At 37.1% G+C, this 19,521-nt stretch overlaps 2 protein-coding genes across 2 annotated transcripts in view; both read left to right on the top strand.

The window, feature by feature from the left end:
* The window catches only part of LOC145980924 (TNF receptor-associated factor 4-like), a 480,440-nt gene that overhangs the window by 321,598 nt on the left and 139,321 nt on the right, over positions 1-19,521 (top strand). The window lies entirely within an intron of this gene.
* On the top strand, positions 16,200-17,816 carry LOC145980923 (TNF receptor-associated factor 4-like). Its single transcript, XM_083114008.1, has one exon. The coding sequence runs from the start codon at positions 16,200-16,202 to the stop codon at positions 17,814-17,816; it is 1,617 nt and encodes a 538-aa protein (XP_082970134.1).

Below are 19,521 nucleotides of genomic sequence, written 5' to 3' on the forward strand. Positions count from 1 at the left end.
TGTTTTAGGTCTATGTTAAAATTGAATTTGCATGAGCATAGGCCTAACGTGGCGGGCGAATGTTCAGGTTTATGAAAATTTGCACGTTTGTTAACCTCCTGAAACCCGAGAGAGTAAAGTAACAAAATTGTTATTATTTTGCAAATGTAAACTTTATTTGACAAAATAATCCTGGATGATATTTTTATGGGCTTGAAAACTTTTTAATACTGCCTCACCCCCTCCCCCAAGTTAGATTTTGCTTCCCAAAGTTAGGTTCCAAGCTAAACCTATGTCTATGAAAGTTACATAGAAAAAAAAGGCATGACAATATTGTGATATAAAAGATAAGAAGGCATTAAAATATTAACTAGAATCAGTGCAAAAGTTCCTTGCTTCTCAAAAATCTAAAATAGTTGGTTAAACATTGTTTTCTCCTCACAACATGGACGATAAGGTGTCGGGAAGAGGAAAAATTTGAGGACAATAAAAACGGTGCATTCCATAAGAATGTGCCGAACATTTAAAATAACATTAAATACACTGCAGAGTGGAGGGTCCAACTTGTACAGATCAGAACTATGGGTGAGACGGCCATGCCCATTGAGAAGCCGACTTAGTATTATCCCTTCTCTGTGGGAAGAACGGTGTGAGAACGCCATGCACCCACCAATGATGGGATCGACAGTGTGGAGCTTGTTCGCTGTTGGCCCCATCCTGCCAAATGGGCCTCCAGTAGTGTAATTTATGCTATAGCTGGGACAACAAATGATGAGCCCCCCTCAAGCAGATTTGGCTACACTTAAACCTAGCTCAACATGCCCATATGAGTTTTTTGCTCAAGTGTAGCACCCCGTCTAACCCAAGACTTTGTAAAAATGCCCTCGGGAATTTCCCGAAACTACAGTGTACAAATGATGAGCCCCCTCAGATTGATTTGCCCACACTTACAAAAGGCACTTCTGGCAGATTGTTGTCCATAAGCTTGTTAAAAATATGCCCCTCTTGATATTGTTTTGGATACACTTGAAATTAAGCTAAGATCCTCATAAAACCTACACCTATCTTCACATATTTACTTCCGGTTTAAGTTCAATTGGATACCAGGTTCAATTTGTTTATCTAATATTAAAACAATGTAATATGCAGAGATTTCCTAGAATTGCTCTGTGACTCTCTCATTTCTTACATCATAAACATATGATTTTTCACCTATAAGAATAACACTACATATGGTGTCATCAGGAAGTGTATCGTGAAATTCACAGATAATTTTAATGTTTGTCCTGTCATTAACCACAACTTGTTTCCTTTTTGAAGTGTTGATGACAAACATGGGTCTCTGTGCTTTGAATTCATCTGGTGTGTAATACGTGTCAGTATTGCCAGTAGTGACCCTTTTATATGCTGTAAATGCTTCATATAATTTAAGGAAATCATTCTTGGACATGTCTAAATTATAATTTTCTCTAGGGAATACCTCATTTCTGCCATTTTTAAGATATATGTTCTTGATGTTGCAGTTATCAAATTTACTTGAATTTTTTTCCAGATTATTGTTTCTTCCAGTCTGAAACAGTACCACCACAAAATCCGGCATGTCATATTGTATACTGGAGAATGAATTTGTAGCATCAAACTCATAATAAGTACCAGCGGCAGGCTTCTGCACACATTGATATGTATAAAATTGTAAAGGAATTTGTGGATTTTTCATTATATCAGCTTTGTATTTAAGAGCATAACTGGCCTCATATTCAACAACCGGGATTCTTAGCTCCATAGTCTGAATAATGCACTTGCCCTCATCAGGTAGGGTATTAGGCAGAGCTGCCCCGGTAGATTTTATTGCACTATACCTCATCAAAGCATTATTATCATTTGCAGCTCTTCTAAATGTAATTCTTAAACCACCCTTCCACATAATATCTTTGTAATCTGAGAAGAATCCTAGCAACAGGCGCATGGGGAGCAGCACTGTCTGGCTCTTGGATATAATTTTTTCACCAGCCTCAAATCCACCTATTTTGTAGTAAGAAGCCTCGGTTTTGGATAATTTTAGTGTGGCCAAAGCTGTGGAGGTAATGCCGGGATAATCTACTCTGTTTATAACAACGCCATGTTTTCTGATCTCAATTTCAGAGAACAGATGCGGCACAAAATTGTCCACCAATCTTATATTTGAATTTGCCGGATAATCTGTACCATCGAGCTTTACAACATCAAATTTGATGTATAGATCTGCTCTGTGGGGGTGTATAAAGCCATCCCCTACATCAAGATCAACCTCAATCTCTGTGTTGGGTTGATTTAAATTTGCAAATGTCCTCCTGTTTGGAGGGAATGATTGTAGCTCATAACTCTCAATATTTTCCATTTTTTTTGTATGTATTTTTATTTAAATATTAATTTCTATGATTGCAGTTGTTGTGGCTCCAGCAAAATCAACTAATTCTTCTTTTTCATTAGTGACCATCAATTCAATGTTATCTATTCTATTATGGCACACAGGAAAATATAATGTTGGGGATGGAGTGTAGATGATTGGCTCCATAAATTCAGAATTAGTTTTAAATGTTGCAATGATGCCAGTTTGTTTGTGAGTGCCTATGCCATTTGATTTGGTGATCATACCCTCGGCCACATTACAGTGAATATTCAGTCTCTCTATGGCTAAGAATTTAGGTATATTAAAAGCAGTGTGTTTGATGGCTGGTTCAAGTTTTGTGTTGTTCTCAAAGCCTAACAGCTCTCCTATAGTACCCAGATCCACTGTTTCTGTAGCAGATACAATCTCTACTCTGTGAGTGACAGAATTTTGTGTTAACACTATACCTCTGGGTAACTGAGCATTTAGAGTGGACAGATTATATTGCCCTGGAGTGATGACAATTTTTTGATCCCCAACTGCAATTGTGTTGCTGTGGTGTGTAATATTAGGGATTAAGTACATGCCATAAAATGCTCTGAGAGCTATTGTTTTGGGATACACTATATCATCATGTAATCTAAGTTTCAATATTGAATTTTGGCTGGTGAGGTGGAATACCCCCATGATGTTTCAGATACCACAGGGCTTTTTGAAAATTTTCAATTGATGGTTTATTTATTTGAGACATATCTAAGAACAGATAAACACAAATGTCCACAATTAACATCTTTGAAGTTTTGAACACGGGCATTATTGTAATAAAGATTAGCTGATTTTAGATATTTTACTAAATTTTCAGGTGGAACACCTCCAAATGAATCAAACACAAATGCCTCATCTTTTAAATATTTAAGATAACAGATCCAGTGAGTGCCCTGATTTTTGTACTTATCCAAATTAACAATGCCACACTCTTTGTTGAGTGGTTGTTCTGGTAAAGAATCAGACATGTACACACCTCTAAAATTTTTGATGCCCAGTGGCTTGATTAAAGCTTCAATATCTTGGTTTGTAAGCGGCTCTTGTTTTTTTTAAACTTATTTATGGCTCTCTTAACACCTTTGCCTTGTTTCTCCATGGCCAGGTTATGGCGCTTCAATTCATCTAATTCTGCCCTATTTTTCTTGGCATCTATTACTGTTTTTGCTATAGCAGCTGATCCCCCAGCCAAGCTCCCAACAGCCCCAAGTGCTGCTAAGATGGCCGGGATAGTAAATATGAAACCCCCCACATGTGATTTTTTCCTATATTGCTGTAATTTTTTTAATTGTGGGGTACTAAGTAATAATTTCATACCATGGCCCTTGGCAAGACAAGAACTTTTCTTCTTGCGCTGCTTTTTGGTTAAAAGACTATCAATAGTTTTAAGAGATTTAAGACCTGCATAAGGTATCTGATACATAACACCCTTGGCCTTCATTGTAGGTTTATTATATACATATTCACAGCCCCCACCCCAGTTTTTGTTTGGTGTTCATAGCTATGGTGGTTCCCAATGCTGCTATTTTTTCACTTAAAGAAGCATCTTTGCTTACAAATCTACCAAATGCAGCCTCTTCTAATTTCTTGTCTGCAACATGTCTATTGTCAAGATCAGAATGTGTGTTGTATGCTATGTCATGGTCTCTACAAGGAGCATCTAGGGGATTAACACCAGGATCCCCTCTGTTTAATCTATGGTCCAATTTTGTGCCGGGACCACAATACTGATAGCCTGGAATGTGTAGTTCAAATGGCAGCTTGTTTATAATGTCATTAACCAACCCCCGACCCTCAGATATATTCCAAAATTTAGGTGGTAGAGTATTAATAATTTTTATAAGATATCCAATCCCCTTAGTGTCATTCACTATAAAATTAGACAATTTGGTGCTTATCATGTCCATAATTCCAACCTTTTCATTGTAAAAATTGTGGTTGCCAGCATTTTCCTCCCCAGCTATCACCAATAACCTATCTACAAGTTTCCTGACATCATCAACCCACACAAATTCTTTAGGCAGGGTGTTGTATTGTTTGATTCCATTGCCTGTCTTGATCTGTGACCATATGGGCTTGATTAAATTGTTGTATTTTGCCCCACTGCTAGACTTGACTCTTTTTTGTGTGGGATCATTGTTCTGGTATAGAGCATCTGATTTTATTAATATTTCTTTGTAGTGCTCATAATCTTGATCTGTATAGCTGCCAGGCCTTTTCCTAGTCATCAGTTCCCACAATCCAAGTGTTCTAGGGTATTTAACAAAAGCACCTCTTTCTCCAAGATGAGATTCTGAATATACAATCAGATCATCTCCCATAAATGTTACTCTGAAATTGCCAATTTTATGTATGATGCTACCATCAGGCTCTGTATCAGCATATAAGCCAAAAACCTCATCTTTGTTGTCTTTAGGTGTGCTTAAATATTTTTGAGCAAGAAGACCCAATTCAATAGGATCCTGAGTAGCTTCAATTCTTCGAGGAGCAACAGGACTAGGTGTATGAATACTAGAAAGTGGGGTGAATGGATAATCTAATATGTTCCTAGCAGCTACAGGTACAAGCTCTGTGATCAAATTTTGATTTTGCTCTGTAACAGTTTTGATATTTTTACCTAATTCACTAATAGCATCAATAATAGGCTGTTCTGTTTGTTTGTGTTGTTCATAAATTCCTCGGTTCTCTGATTTCCATCCCTTAAATCTTTTTACAAGATAGTCTCTTAATTTAAGATCATCAATAATTGGCCTTTTCATGGTTATTTATATATGTTTCAATGTCTAGAAAATTGTTGATTTTATTTTCTGTATTTGCCACTATTGGGTTTTCTTGCCATATCAATTGTGACAAACCCATAACTGTCTTGATTCCAGCACCTACTGCAAAACTTGGAAAAATCATTGTAGCTCAAGTCCCCACCTACATATTCATCATGTATGTGTTTGAGGTTGGTATGATCTTGATGAAACACACATATAAAATTGCTGTTGTCTCGGATCAGCTGCTTCGGAATTTTAGAAAAAGTCTGTGCCAGGTAGAAGCAATCAATGTTTTTGTGTCGGCCCTGTGTAAAGAAATTTCTAACCTTGTTTTGATTATCCAGTTTAATGCCATCAAACACAACAACATAATTATCGAGACATTCATGGAGTGGCTTAACATCTGGTTCAAAAGTGGCTATATCCAATCCATCATATAGCTTCATCAGCTGCTGATATTTTAATTGTTCCAAGCTCTTAGAGAAGACATACAAGTGCCTGTTTTTCCAGTCTAACCAGTTGGGTGCTAATAAAAAATTATCAATCATTAGTGTAGTTTTACCACAAGCTGATGGCCCAACAATAAGACATCTAATATTTTCAGGCAGCAACTTGCCATTTCTCTTAATCTGCTGTTCAGGTTCTGGCAGCCTTTTTATAACATCCCAGGTGCTCATATTATTATTTTGTCTGCATCGATCCAGCTGTGTTCTGGAAGTCCTAGCCATTTGACAAATAACTTGTTGCCTTTTCTGCGGTTGATTTTTTCTATGAGATATGTGTCAGGCTGTTTAGTTTTGTTGAGTTCTTCATAGAACCGGCCTTTGAGAATTTCTCCTCGGTGGTCTTTTATTATATATGTGTTAAGGGTCCCAGGTTTAACTTGAACCACTGTAAATAATTCAGTGCTCCAGTTTCTTGTAAAGCCTCTTTTGAATAAGTACTTATATTTGCTGATTCTTACTTGATCACCGACCTTGTATTTGGCTTTTCTTGTTGTTGGCTGATATCTAGGATAATAAACAGTCCTGATCAATTTTTGCTCATCAGATGAAGTTACTTCAGAGGGTTTCATGTTGATTGTGGAATGGACCGAGTTGTTATATTTATGTAGAAGTTCTGGAAGAATATTAAGCCATTTATAATTACCTTGAAATGTAAATTGTTTATACATAAGATTTTTTAGGGTTTTGTTGAATCTCTCTACAATTGAGGCCTTGAGATCACTGTAACTCGAATAATGTTGTATTGACTGGCTTTTAATAAATTGTTGGAACACAGAATTATAAAATTCTTTGCCATTATCTGTTTGCAAATAGCGCGGTGATCTTCCACTCTGATTGATGATTGTCCTGATGGCTTCTGTAACACATTTTCCAGTCTTGGATTTGAGTGGCACAGCCCAGGCAAATTTTGAAAATGTGTCTATGACAGTGAGTAGGTACTTGTAGCCCTTGTTGATTTTGTCTAAGTTTTTCAGCTGCCCACTTGCCATCTCAATCAAGTCGTTCTGCCATAAATCATCTATGCCTTTTGTGACTACGGGGAGTCTCTTAAAATTATGTCTGGCTTGTCTGTGTAATTCATCAACAATAATTTGTCTAGACATAATATGTAAACAAGAATATTGCAACTATGGGGTGTTCAGCAGCTGATACTACAGGATTTTCTAAATACAGTTTGTCTCCTATTTGTATATGAAATTCCAGAGAGCCTTCATCTTCAGCATAAGATGTTTCTAATGTATCGGGGTCTGTAAAATCTTCTAACTCTACACTGGTGATTTTTGGTTTGTTGTCAGCATTTGTTATTGATAAGGTAGGGTAGTGGTGTGCCTGTGGTTGTAGCCAATATTTGATCTTGATTGGTCTAAGTGTGCCCCAACAAAAAACTGATAATAAAATTGTGCAGGGGACAGCATATATATTTTGCCTCCTGGTGTAAATGGTGAATCATATTCTTTGTTGGGGATGCTGTACAATTCAAGAATTACTGTATGTTTTGGATTCTGAATTATGCCTGTTATTTCTTTTTCTGCTGTAAGCAATCTGGTTGTTACAGATTTAAGGTGCTCATTGATGGTCCTAACAACATCATCATGGCCTGGCTTGATCTTTATGTCCACAACAAGTTTCTTGTATTGTTGCACAATTTCTTTTAGCTGGGTGGCAAAAACAGACAGAGCATTTGCTTGATTGGATTCCATGGTCCCTAGCTGTTGCTTGATATTAGCTACAATTTGTTGCAAATTTTCAACAACTGCCAATTTTGAATTTTGAGCAGTAAGATCATGGACTTGTCTTCTGATATCCTCAAATAGGGCATGCAGTTCATTAATATGTTGATTCGTTGGTAGAGTGGCCACTGTCTGAGTGAGTTGTTTGATCTCTGTCTGGATATTCTTGATATCTTCTGATTTCAATATGCGATTCACTGCTCTCTTAATATTTTTAAGTTCCTGTGATGTAGGCAGATTTGATACAGTATTTTGCAAAGATTCAAGTGCCAATTTCATATTATTTAATTCAGAAGCATCAGCCACATTTTGCATAGCATCTTGGAGCAGGGCTATATCTGCCTGAGTGGGTGTTGATTGTTGTAAAATTTCAAGCTTTGTTTGAATATCATCGATCAAGTGATGAAAATGAGATAGTTCAGATTCAGTGTTGAGGTTTTCAAGCTTTGTGATCTGTTGCTGGACACTGACAAGTGTGTCTACAATACCAGGCAGGTGAGATTCTAGAGATTCTTGTACATTTGTCAAATCACTTTGCACTGCTGCTATTGTACCCTCAAGATGGGTTATGGTACTTTGAATTTTTCCAAAATCTTCATATGTTTCAAGTTGCAGCTTAATATTGGCAACACTCCGAGTTATTGCACTCAAAGCATCAGAAGATGGCAAGTTGTTCATAAAATTTTCAAGTGTTTCAATTTTTTCTTTAACCTCGGCTATGGCATTGTTCAAGGGGTCCAGATTAGGTATCTGGAGTGATTGAATCTGTTCTTTTAGAGTGGAAATCACTAGATCAAAATCTTCTTGTGATTTTATGCTTTTGACAATTGTTTGGAGCTGTGTCTGGACATTATTTATTTGCTCTTCCAATTGCTGTTTCAATTGCTCAGAGTTGGTGGCCTGGGTCTTAAATTTGGCTTGAAGAGCTGCAACAGCTTCTTCTAAACTTTGAAAATTATCCAATGTGGCCAAGTCAGTATATTTCTGAAGCAATAATTTGAGTTCAGAATCAATTTTAAGAAGAGGGTCCATGCATTGTGATTGTAAATTTGTAATTTCTAGTTGAAGACTGGCATTCAGTGTGGTTTGTAAAGCTTGTAAATCACTTCTTAATTTCTTGGCTCTGACATCAAGCATCAGAATCTCATCACTGTGATCTTCATGTCTTGTATGGCCAAATATATCATTAGGCATTTTCTGTTTTAATGGTTATTTATTATTGAATATCTAATTCTTAATTCTATAAAAAAAGGTATAAGCTTGTCATATGATCCAGGGACCTCAATATATAAGCAGTCACCAGCAGAAACAGTATAAACACTGCCAGAAACCATGTTTGAGTGCTTAATTCTATAAATATTTCTCCCTATTGAAATCTTGACATCACCCTCAGGGGTTGTAATAAATTGCAATTGACCACCTACAGGTAATTGGTAATGATTTAAATTATTGTTAAATATGTACAATATTTTACCTGTTTCATCATCAACATCTGTAAATATGCTGTTCAGATGAATAATTAACAAAGCACTTACTTTAGATATCATATCAGAAGAGGCTTGTGGTGTTGGCAGGTCCATAATAGCTTGTTTTTTGAACCCAAATAAGTTCATAGGCATGTTTATTTATTTCAAATCATGCTCTGTAATTGAGCATTGAATGCCATTTTTCAAATAACAATGACCCCATGGTAGAGTATGTATGCTACATGATAAAATGCATCTCTTATCATCATGTGGGTCCAGAGCCACTTTTCTTACAATATTTGTAGTCAACAAGTGATCCACACTCTGAATTCTGGATTCTGATGTTCTGATTGTGCTACGTGATTTGAGGCAATTTTTGTAATCTTCAAATTGGAGCTCTTTTTCCACAGTTACTCTGCCAATGCCCTTGGCCTTTTTGGCAACAACACCACTACATGTTTCAAAACTGTACATCTTGGCCCTTAACCCAGCAAATGCCACAATAACATCACCAAGTGTCTCATCTTTTAACTTGCCAGGCACCTTTTTGTTGTGGTGTTGAATCTCTGTATGTTCTCTGGTATCAAAGTATTGAAACAATTCAGGCTGGGACATATCTTGATAAACATCTTCTGTCTGAATATCAAGAACAAAACTATCTGTGTCCATGTACATCAGTTTTACACAATCACCATAAAGAGGCTTCAACACATCATAAAACAATTTTAACATGTGTAATTTGGCCAATTCCAATATCACAGCCCCTACATAAATAGGTTTATCAAACTTAATCTTTGTTTTTTTCATGTTGAAAAGTGCCATATTTTCATCATAAATTCTTCTGTAATTGAAGTTGGGCTTTGCTATCAATTTTTTGCTCCGGCTGGGGTCAGTAATTATTTTAACATCAATATGTTTTCTGACATTTTCAATTGTTTTGCCATACACTGAATTGACCATCAATTTAAACAAGGTCTTATCAAATTGGCTCATTGCTGATGTTCGAAGCTCTGTGTTTGTATCAATATATGGTTTCAACCATCTTGAGTGCCTGAACCTCAAAACTTTTCCAACTTTGGTCACTTGAACACCATGATTCATCAGGAACTGGAGGTTTTTGTAATATATGACATAACCCTGTTTTGGCTCCAGAGTCATCATCAATTTCTTCTGTTTAGAGCCAGGTGAACACTTAACCTCAGGAATTGGGGGCAGATCAGAAAATGTCTTGTGTAAATCATCTGGAATTGTCAGATCAACCTCTAAGAACAGGCCATAGTTACTGTCATCAAAATCCTTAAGATCTTCAATATTGAAATCTTAAACCCACTCAAGCCCTGCATATGGCAGTTTATCCATCATAGCATAACCATAGAGGCTGTTGGCATCTACATACAGTATATAATTTGATGGCAGTGCTGGATCATAATCGAGAATATATTTGTTATTTGCTCTGGCATATCTCTGAGAACATTGCACCATGCCTCCTCTTATACATTGCTCCATAAAAAGATACATATCTTGATCTTGGATCAGATCCAATTGCATTTTAGTGTTTAAAAACATTGCAGACCATGCTAGACCTGGGGCACTGTAAAAATACATTGGATCCAGTTTATAATTTTGCATGGAAGATTTTCTGAATGTCTGAAGTATATCAGCTAAGAGGGTCACATCAAGTTTTAAATATGCCTTGTGATAATCACCAAATGTCTGGCATTTTAAATTGTTCCACATCAACTGGGCATGGTGATAATCATCATCAGTGATTCCAGATGCTCTGATTTTGCTGTAAAACTCTTCTTGTGGTGGCAGAGAACACTCATCAAATTTAGAAAAATCTGTAACATAATCATATGGATATACACCCTTCCGCCTAATTAATTTCAGGTCCTGATTTGGAAACAAAGCACATGTGATTTTGAATTGATCATCAGATAATTGAGTGGCCAGTGTAGCCAGGCTAGCTGATAAAATTCTGTAGGAATCAAGAAATCTTAAGTGAATAGGAACACCATTAACTTTAATTATTTTGCTAATGGCAATATATTTCTCATTATTTTCAGTTAAATATATATAAATTCTGCTTGTCAAACCCCTCGTACCTGATCAAATGATGAAAATCATAATTGGATGCACCATGACAAAATATGGGGACAAATTTTGGTCTCTGGATCTTAATATTACAGCTATTACACAGGGCCATTAAGAATTTACCATCTGTATGAGAATGGTGATGTACCTTGATATTTGCATCTGAAAATTCAGAATCACATACCGGGCATTTTTCTGCATTGTTGAAATCTTCAATCTGTTCCTCTGTTAAAGGCAACATGGGTTTTGATTTTAATAAGACATTAGATGCTATGTCATGGCACTCATTTTCTATTCTATGTGCAAATTTTTTGATGGCATCTGGTCCCATGTATAAGTGCGGTTCACTAGCTACACCATCCCGTATAATTATATAACAAAAGCTGGAAGGTTCATGTAACTGGTATGATGTAATTGAAGATTCATCAGGGTCTGGGCTACAGAATGCAAGAGGTTTGAGATTTGATTCAAAATCACACACTATATATGCTGGGTGTTCCAACAAGGCTTCAAATTTTTTTAATTTGGCATTTTCACTTGGGTTAGGCATAAGCATATGAACAGGTTTATGGTTGCCACAGTATTTCATATGCTCAATTAACTTGTTTTTAGCAATTTCTGCATTCTTTTTACAAACACCATTCACCATTTTTTGACCATCAAATACAGTTAAACATCTTCTGCACAACTTAAATATTCTATTAGATTTGTCTAGTTGTGTTCTGACAAAAGCTTCAAGACTGTGTATCAGAGTGTAATGATATGTGCCATCCTCTTCAATTAAGAGCAGATCAATCGGAACAGCAGAATCATCAACAAATGTACTGATTCTGAGAGGTGCTATCAAGCAATTGCCACGGCCAGTAGAAAAAATAAATACATTAATAGATAATTGTTTTCCATTGATATTCCTGGCCTTTTTTTTCAAATTTATCAATATTCTGAACAGACATTGGATACTCTAAGCCCTTCATTGCTTCGTCAAAATCATTTTCATGTTGTTTATAATAACTTATTCTCTCAGGATGATCTAAAACTGGATACAAAGCAGCTAAAATACACCACAAAAAGCATTTCTGGTCGGTATTTTATATGTTAACCACGGCTCTTTTGTGTTTAATATTGGCAGGTAATGGCAGATATGTAGATCCTTGTAATGGGCTGAATTCAGAAATATTAACATAGAGCTTGTGTGAAGATCCGCATAGGCTCCATCCAGACTCTTTTGTTGCAAATTCAGAGTGTTTAATATTCAATTGATCTATCAAACTGCTGATTATTTTGTCTGAATTTGCATTTGAATATAACGGTACAGTTTCTGTTATGTGGGGCTGTGTAAATTTTGTGCCATTTGGTTTCTTATATTGTGCAAACAATTTGAGGGACAGCTTATAAGAGCCATTTTGTGCATTTAGAATTGCCTGCACATCAGGATTTACACTGTTCAAAAAATTCTTAATGTCACATTTTGGCTCTGATACAAACCGGTAATCCCTAAGTTGGCCATTAAAACTGCTATGGATAGGTGGTGCATAGCGTGGCTGCTTTGCCGGTCTAGCATTAACAGGTGTTTCATGCTTCCTTTTCAGACCAGATGTAGATGGTTGTGGGGGCAATGTTGATGACAGTGCAGAGCAAGAGCCTACATGTCTATTGAAATATGCCTTGCTAAATATTTTATGGCATTTGGGGCATATTTTTGTGGGAGTTCTGCATTTGTCTGGGTTACAATTCTTTTGATGCCTGGCCCAATTGGGGCTGGATATATTCTTATTACACTGATTGCAATATTTTTGATTTGGCATTTTTGTTGTTTATTATATAAAATTTCTTGGGGTTCAATTCAAAATTTTGTACTTAATATATATATATATATGTAAGTTTTGTTCAGCTGTGTGCTTTGTATATTTCTTGTGTATATTTAATATGCTAATATTATTAATTTTTATCCTCGGTTTATTATATAAATTTTTTTGGGTTTTAAATCAAAACTCTATGCTTATTATGACAGGTTGTAAAGCTAATAGCCTACAAGTGGAAAAAGAGAACAAATATTGATCTACACTGACCTAGCACAAATACCTGCACAGACATGCATGTCCTTGAAAGGCAATGACCTAGCACTGTGTGTTATGTATTGATTTTTGTATAACAGGCTGGGACAGATATAAGCCTGACTCTAAATATGAGTGGATTACAACAAACAAGCTGGATGTAACAAATATCAGACTTTTTTATACAAAATATAAGCCCTTTTGTTCAATATACCAGAAATATATTTAATATGAATAATAAGAAATGTTATATATTAAACCAAACAGGCCTGTGGTATGAAAAGCACTGTAACAACACATCTGTACTCCTCAGCCACTCTCACAATACTGGCTGATATGTAATGCAAAATCTCTTTATATACTCTAAGCCAGTCCGAGAAGAAAAAAACCGGAAGTAAATATGTGTGTGTGTGTGTGTGTGTGTGTGTGTCTGTGTGTATGTGCTTAGTTTTAAGTGTATCCAAAAAAAATATCAAGAGGGGCATATTTTTAACAAGCTTATGGACAACAATCTGACAGAAGTGCCTTTTGTAAGTGTGGGCAAATCAATCTGAGGGGGCTCATCATTTGTACACTGTAGTTTCGGGAAATTCCCGAGGGCATTTTTACAAAAGTCTTGGGTTAGACGGGGTGCTACACTTGAGCAAAAAACTCATATAGGCATGTTGAGCTAGGTTTAAGTGTAGCCAAATCTGCTTGAGGGGGGCTCATCATTTGTTGTCCCAGCTATAGCATAAATCATACTACTGCCTCCCCAATGATGGAGTGGTAGCGTCGTCGCCTTTTAATCAAGGGGTCCCGGGTTCGATCCCCTGTGGAGGCACATAGAGGTTCGAATCCCACTTTAAACTGTAGGTCAAATCCCGATTAATCTTACTGTGCATAAAGTGACTTAGAACACCAACTCAATCAATCAACCCATCCTGCCAAATCTCGGGGAGGAAATAACGGACCACATTCTGAAGGTCCTTGGCCTACATAAGGTCTATATAAGGTGGAAAGGACTTCGGAAGACTTTGGCTGCAGCTGCTTCGTTGCCTTTAAAGCCCAGCCACACTTACAGAGACGACCGCTCACCATCGAAAAATTAACTGACCTCTAGGGTGTCCGGAAGCGAGTGGTTCCAGACTCTGGAGCACACTGAAGGAATCAGAATAAATGGGAACTCTCTGCAAAGTGTGAACTTGACCAAAGTTCGGCGCCTTTAGTATAGCATAAAGTTCTGCCGTTCAGATGGAACAAGGAGAAAGTAAAGTAAAGCTATAACTGTGCGAGTTGACAAAAGGCACAACCCATTGATTCAATCGATATGGACCCATCCATATAAAACCAATAATAATAAACATAGGTGTGTCTGCCTTTGGGAGAGAAGTTAGAGACGGGTTAATGGGTCATGCAGGTAATTAATTCCTTGTGGCACGAGGATGAAGACGATACACAGTCAACCTTCTCTCGTCAGAGACTGTGGTGAGACAGATGGAATGGTATCTAGTGCAAGTGAATAATAAGTTGTCTTTGTAGAGATGATGAGGACACAATACCTCCATAAACAAGTAGACACAGACGAATACCAGCACGATGAACAAGGTTCATGATGTGAAGTTGAGAAGGGCGTGAAGATGAATGCATAACACATCCACAATCGAATTTCGACCAAATGGGAGAACAATAAAGTCGAAATAGTCATCATCCCAACATGTGTGACTTAACACGTAGAGGAGGTTGACAACTCTTAGACAAAATTACTTCAGCTGGCAAGTTTTCCTGGTAATATCAGAAACAAAGGTCTGTGGTAATATTGAAAGGGTCAGTTTACTTTATGCACACACCTTTCTAATTCATATGATTGTTACACTATTTATTTCATGGATGATCAGTGACAGAGTAAGAGCATTCTCTGCACATAGACGTGGATGGGGAAGGTGGAAATGGGACACTTCACACTTGAACCCCAGACATCTGAATCAACAGCCTTTCATCTGTTGAGTTGAGTTAGTGTTTTAAGTCCACTTTATGCACAGTAAGGCTAATCGGGACTGGGCCTACAGTTTAAAGTGGGATCCGAGCCACCATGCGATTCAGCTTGGTATAACCTGGTACACCTGGATTACATGGCGATGACGATACCACCACGCTAACGGGTAAGCCCAGAAGCATTTGAATGAAGGAAAAGATTTACAGCATGTCTACATGAAACCTCCCGGACTTCAAAATACAATTGTGAGGAAACTGTTCGACATAGGGCCTTGAGGGTAGCGGCATCATGTAAAGCAACTCAATAAGTTTTTCTTTTAGGTGCTGAGCAATTAGCAACGATGATGACAGCACAAGAATATAGTATAGTATAGCACAAGTGGTGTAGTATGCGGAAAAGAAATCGCCAATTTCAGTCCATAGACATTTTAGACGTGCGTTTGAACGAGAGCCATCAGACGTAAAGACAATTAACGCTTGATGTTAAAAATTCCTAGTCATTGGGAGTGTTAACCGGCAGTCAGGTTGACATGTTGACAGTGGGTTGAAATCTAGTATCGGCTAGACATTTTGAGGGTTACAAAAGAAGCCCTCGTAGAACTGTACTAAATTAAAATTTAAAAAAAGAAACTTTTTTGAGGTGCTTTACATGATGCCGAAAGCCGAAAGGCTCTATCGAATAGTTTCCTCACAATTGTAACTTGAAATCAGGGAGGTTTAATGTGGACACCCTGTTGAATAAGAAGGCACATGAACTTGAAATGACCACTGTAGCAAATAAATCACACACATAGAGACAAAAATCATGAAGAGAATATAAATATTTTTTCTGTTTGATTTGTTAGTAGGATGCCCGGAGCATTTATTGTTATCGTATACCGTACCTCATCGGAATATAGGTATTAACATAACTTTCGGGAAAATATTTCTTGCAAATTTGTTCTATCGTGGGTACATTTTTGTCGCTGTAGAAGTGCTACTTTATTAGTATTAATTCTTGAGGTTTTGAAACTGTCTCAGTACATTTTTTCTTTCTTCTGTTTCAGATCAACCGTTTCTTTACACATCTCATCTCAAGATTATACCACGTGTTCAAGAAGACTTCATTTCAAGAGATTAGTGAAATTAAATGTTAGATAGACTTATCTCCAGTCAGCATTGATACTGTGAAGATCAGTAGAACAATTACCTACAAAAAGGTTGTGTGTCGGGCTGAGAAGAAGAATGCCAACAGCAGGCTACAAGACTTGTTCCTTTTGCTTGAAAGAGGTGGAGAAGGAAGAATTAGAAAATCATCAGTTAATCTGCAGAGTTGAAGTTGAATGTGGTAATGAGTGTGGGCTTAAACTTTCACGTCAAATGCTGCTCCCAACACGTGGAGGAGAGCTGCAGGAAAGAAAAGTAGTTTGTGATCTGTGTAAGGAGACATTTTCACAAGAAGATATAGAAGACCACATGGTTCAGTGTTTCCAGCAGTATATGCAATGCATGCTGGAGTGTGGTGTACAAGTCGATGACTCTAGTTTGTCCGATCACTTAGACGAAGACGGTTCCAAATCATTAACATCTTACAACAAACATCATGACAAGGAAGTTAAAATGTGCGTCCATTCCTGTGCCATGTGTCTGAAGGAAGTGAAACCAGAAAATATGGACATTCTAAGAAAGGATTGCGTGATGTCTGAGGTGGAGTGTGTGTTTTGCGATTCGTTCGTGCCAGAGGATTCGTTTGTTAAACACTATGGCACCTGTGAATCAGCACTTGTACGCTGTGGCAATAAATGTGGAGAAAAGAAGGTGAGGAAAGATCTTAGTGAACACTATGAAAATGAGTGCCCGAAAGCACTGGTATCGTGTGAGCATTGTGAGAAGAAAGTCAAGAGACAGTTGTTGAAGGATCACCACGCAGAATGTGTCAAGTTCCCAATTCCTTGTCCTGAGAGTTGTGGCGTCGAAGTTGGAAGAGAAGACATGAAACGACATTTATATGAAGAATGCCAGAAGCGCTTTGCCGCGTGTGCTTACAAGGATATGCAGTGCAGCTATGAAGGTTTTCCTGCAGGGATAATGCAGCACATGAAGGAAGAGATGCAGCAACACATGGACCTATTAAAAGGCATTGCAACAAACCTTCATTTTAAATTAGAGAATGAGAAACAAATAAATAAAGATGTGAAAGGCAAGATGGAAAATCTCCAATTGGAATTAGAGAGTGAGAAGAAAAGAAATCAAGAGGTAGAGGTCATAGTTCTAAATCTTAAATTACAATTCGAGAGTGAGAAGAAAGGAAATGAAGAAGTGAAAGGCATGGTCGAAAATCTTCGACTAAAATTAGAGAGCGAGATGAAAAGAAACGAAGAATTGAAGATGGAGATAAATACACTAAGGCATGAGAGTTTCTTGTGGAAAGTAAAAGACGTAGCTGCGGAGATAGAAAAATGTAAGTGGAAGTGGGATGGAGATTTTGGGATTACAAGTCCCCCCTTTTACAGCAGTAAGCACGGGTACAAATTAAATGTGTCGATAACCCCATATGAGAAAAATTCTGAGTACAAGGGTCATTTAGGAGTTTACATTCAACTAATGCCAGGAGAGTATGATTCCATTTTGAAATGGCCCTTCACAAAACTTGTAAAGTTTAGATTGGTTGACCAAGCAACTCAAGACAAGGACATTGTTAGGTGTTTTCGAGGATTTGATGCTGAGTCCTTTATTAAACCCAAGGACGGCAAATGCAATGCCGCATATGGGTATCCTACTTTTGTTTCTCACAAAGTACTCAGTAGTAGAAGTTACATTGTAGACAATGCAATGTTCCTGGAAGTATCTGTGGAAGAATGATATTAATGGTGAAAGATGTGAAGTAATGAGCATCACGATACTGTAGTTTGTGATACTTGATAGAGTTCTTTGTTAGGAAATATTTATTTATGATTTAACACGTAGTTTAAAGAAGAATGCATGTTTGTCTCTAAAATACAAGAAAGTTGAGTAAATCCAGTTTCTCAAAATTAATTAGACGTATTGTGGTGTTTGAAGAACACGAAATTTAATGCATATAAATAGATAATCAATAGTTGATGTATTTCTGAAAAATTGTCATACAAATTTATTTTCCAATTTTTATACCCAGTTTGCTTTCTACAGCAGTGTGTTCCAGCGACTCCTGTAGGCACTAGTGTACGTAGGATTTATTTTCGAAGGAGGCTGGATTTTTGAAGATTGGTATTAACAGAGATTCGTTGTAATGGGGCACTGGGCGGGGAACGCCATAAAAGGTTTCGTAATTGTTGTTTTTAACCTTCGTTTTGAAAGTTGTTCAATGACAAAAATTGTAATGGCTTGTCATATTAAGGGCGGTTTTTATTTACCATTTTGGTTTTCCCAAGTTAATTACTTCTGTCATTGGAAAATTTTGGATTTCACAATTTCGGGAGGGGCTGTTGTCCAAACAGACAGTTCTCTTATACGCCAGTGTATATAGGAGTAATATATGGTAACGAAGAAGGAAGTTTACTGAACATTTTAGATTGTAGTCGCCATAGTCAATATATCATAGCATATATTATGTGTTCTTTATGATGCCGCCAGGGATTGAGGTTTCGAGGTATTTTTCTGAGTTTCGTTGTCTGGTCCAAAATTTACAAAATTTTTCGTTTTTTAGGATAAATGCACCGTTGCGTGAAAATGGGAAAAAATACGACGTTTGGAACCCGAGCGCTTTTTTTCTTAAGAATAATACTCCTAGAAAGTAGGTATCTACGCCGAAGGTGCATTATTCCCCTCAGAGTGATTACTTTAATATTTCTTTTTAATTTAAGCTGAAAGCTATGCAGATGATCATGAAAGAGCCACCGATTACACATTCGTTTAAGAAACAGATTTGAAAGTAGCTTCTTAATCCATCGAAATCTTGCATTCCTTCGGTGTAGGCCTACTTATTTGTCTCCTACGCTGACTGACTGCATCATTCTTTTAGAATGACGTTGCTCGTCACTGTAGGCGTAACGTGGTGGGTGCAAGAAGGGGCAATTGACCCCCCCCAAAGATTGAAGTTTATTAAAATTTATTAGTTAAGGTTCATTTGTTTACCTCCTGGGACCAGCAGAGAAAAGTAATGAGTAATTTTTATGATTTCACAAACGCAACAGAAAAAATAGTATTGTCTGGAATATGAAAAAGGTTTCGATTCTTCCCCCAAAAAAATTTAAGTCCAATGTTCGACTCTCCCCTTCAAAGATAGGTCCTAAGATACCCCTATACTCCTCATTGTTGCTTCTCTTCCCTCCTCTTGCCATCCGAAGAAAATACCGCTAGCATTCTGATACAGATACATGATACACATGACAGACACAACAGAACGTGTGAACATCGTTTCCCTTCTTGGTGAATTTCAGTGCAAATCTTCAGTACGATGATAAATCGTAGTTTCCCATCTAATGTATCTTCAGCGAACATGTATTTAATAAGTCTTTCATGAACTTCTCATACCTCTGAGCTAAAGTTTTTAAAACAGTATAAGTTATCAAACTCTTTGAGGATCATA

The sequence above is a fragment of the Lepisma saccharinum genome, chromosome 28 (assembly GCF_977018435.1).
Source record: "Lepisma saccharinum chromosome 28, izLepSacc3.1, whole genome shotgun sequence".
NCBI classification, from domain to species: domain Eukaryota; kingdom Metazoa; phylum Arthropoda; class Insecta; order Zygentoma; family Lepismatidae; genus Lepisma; species Lepisma saccharinum.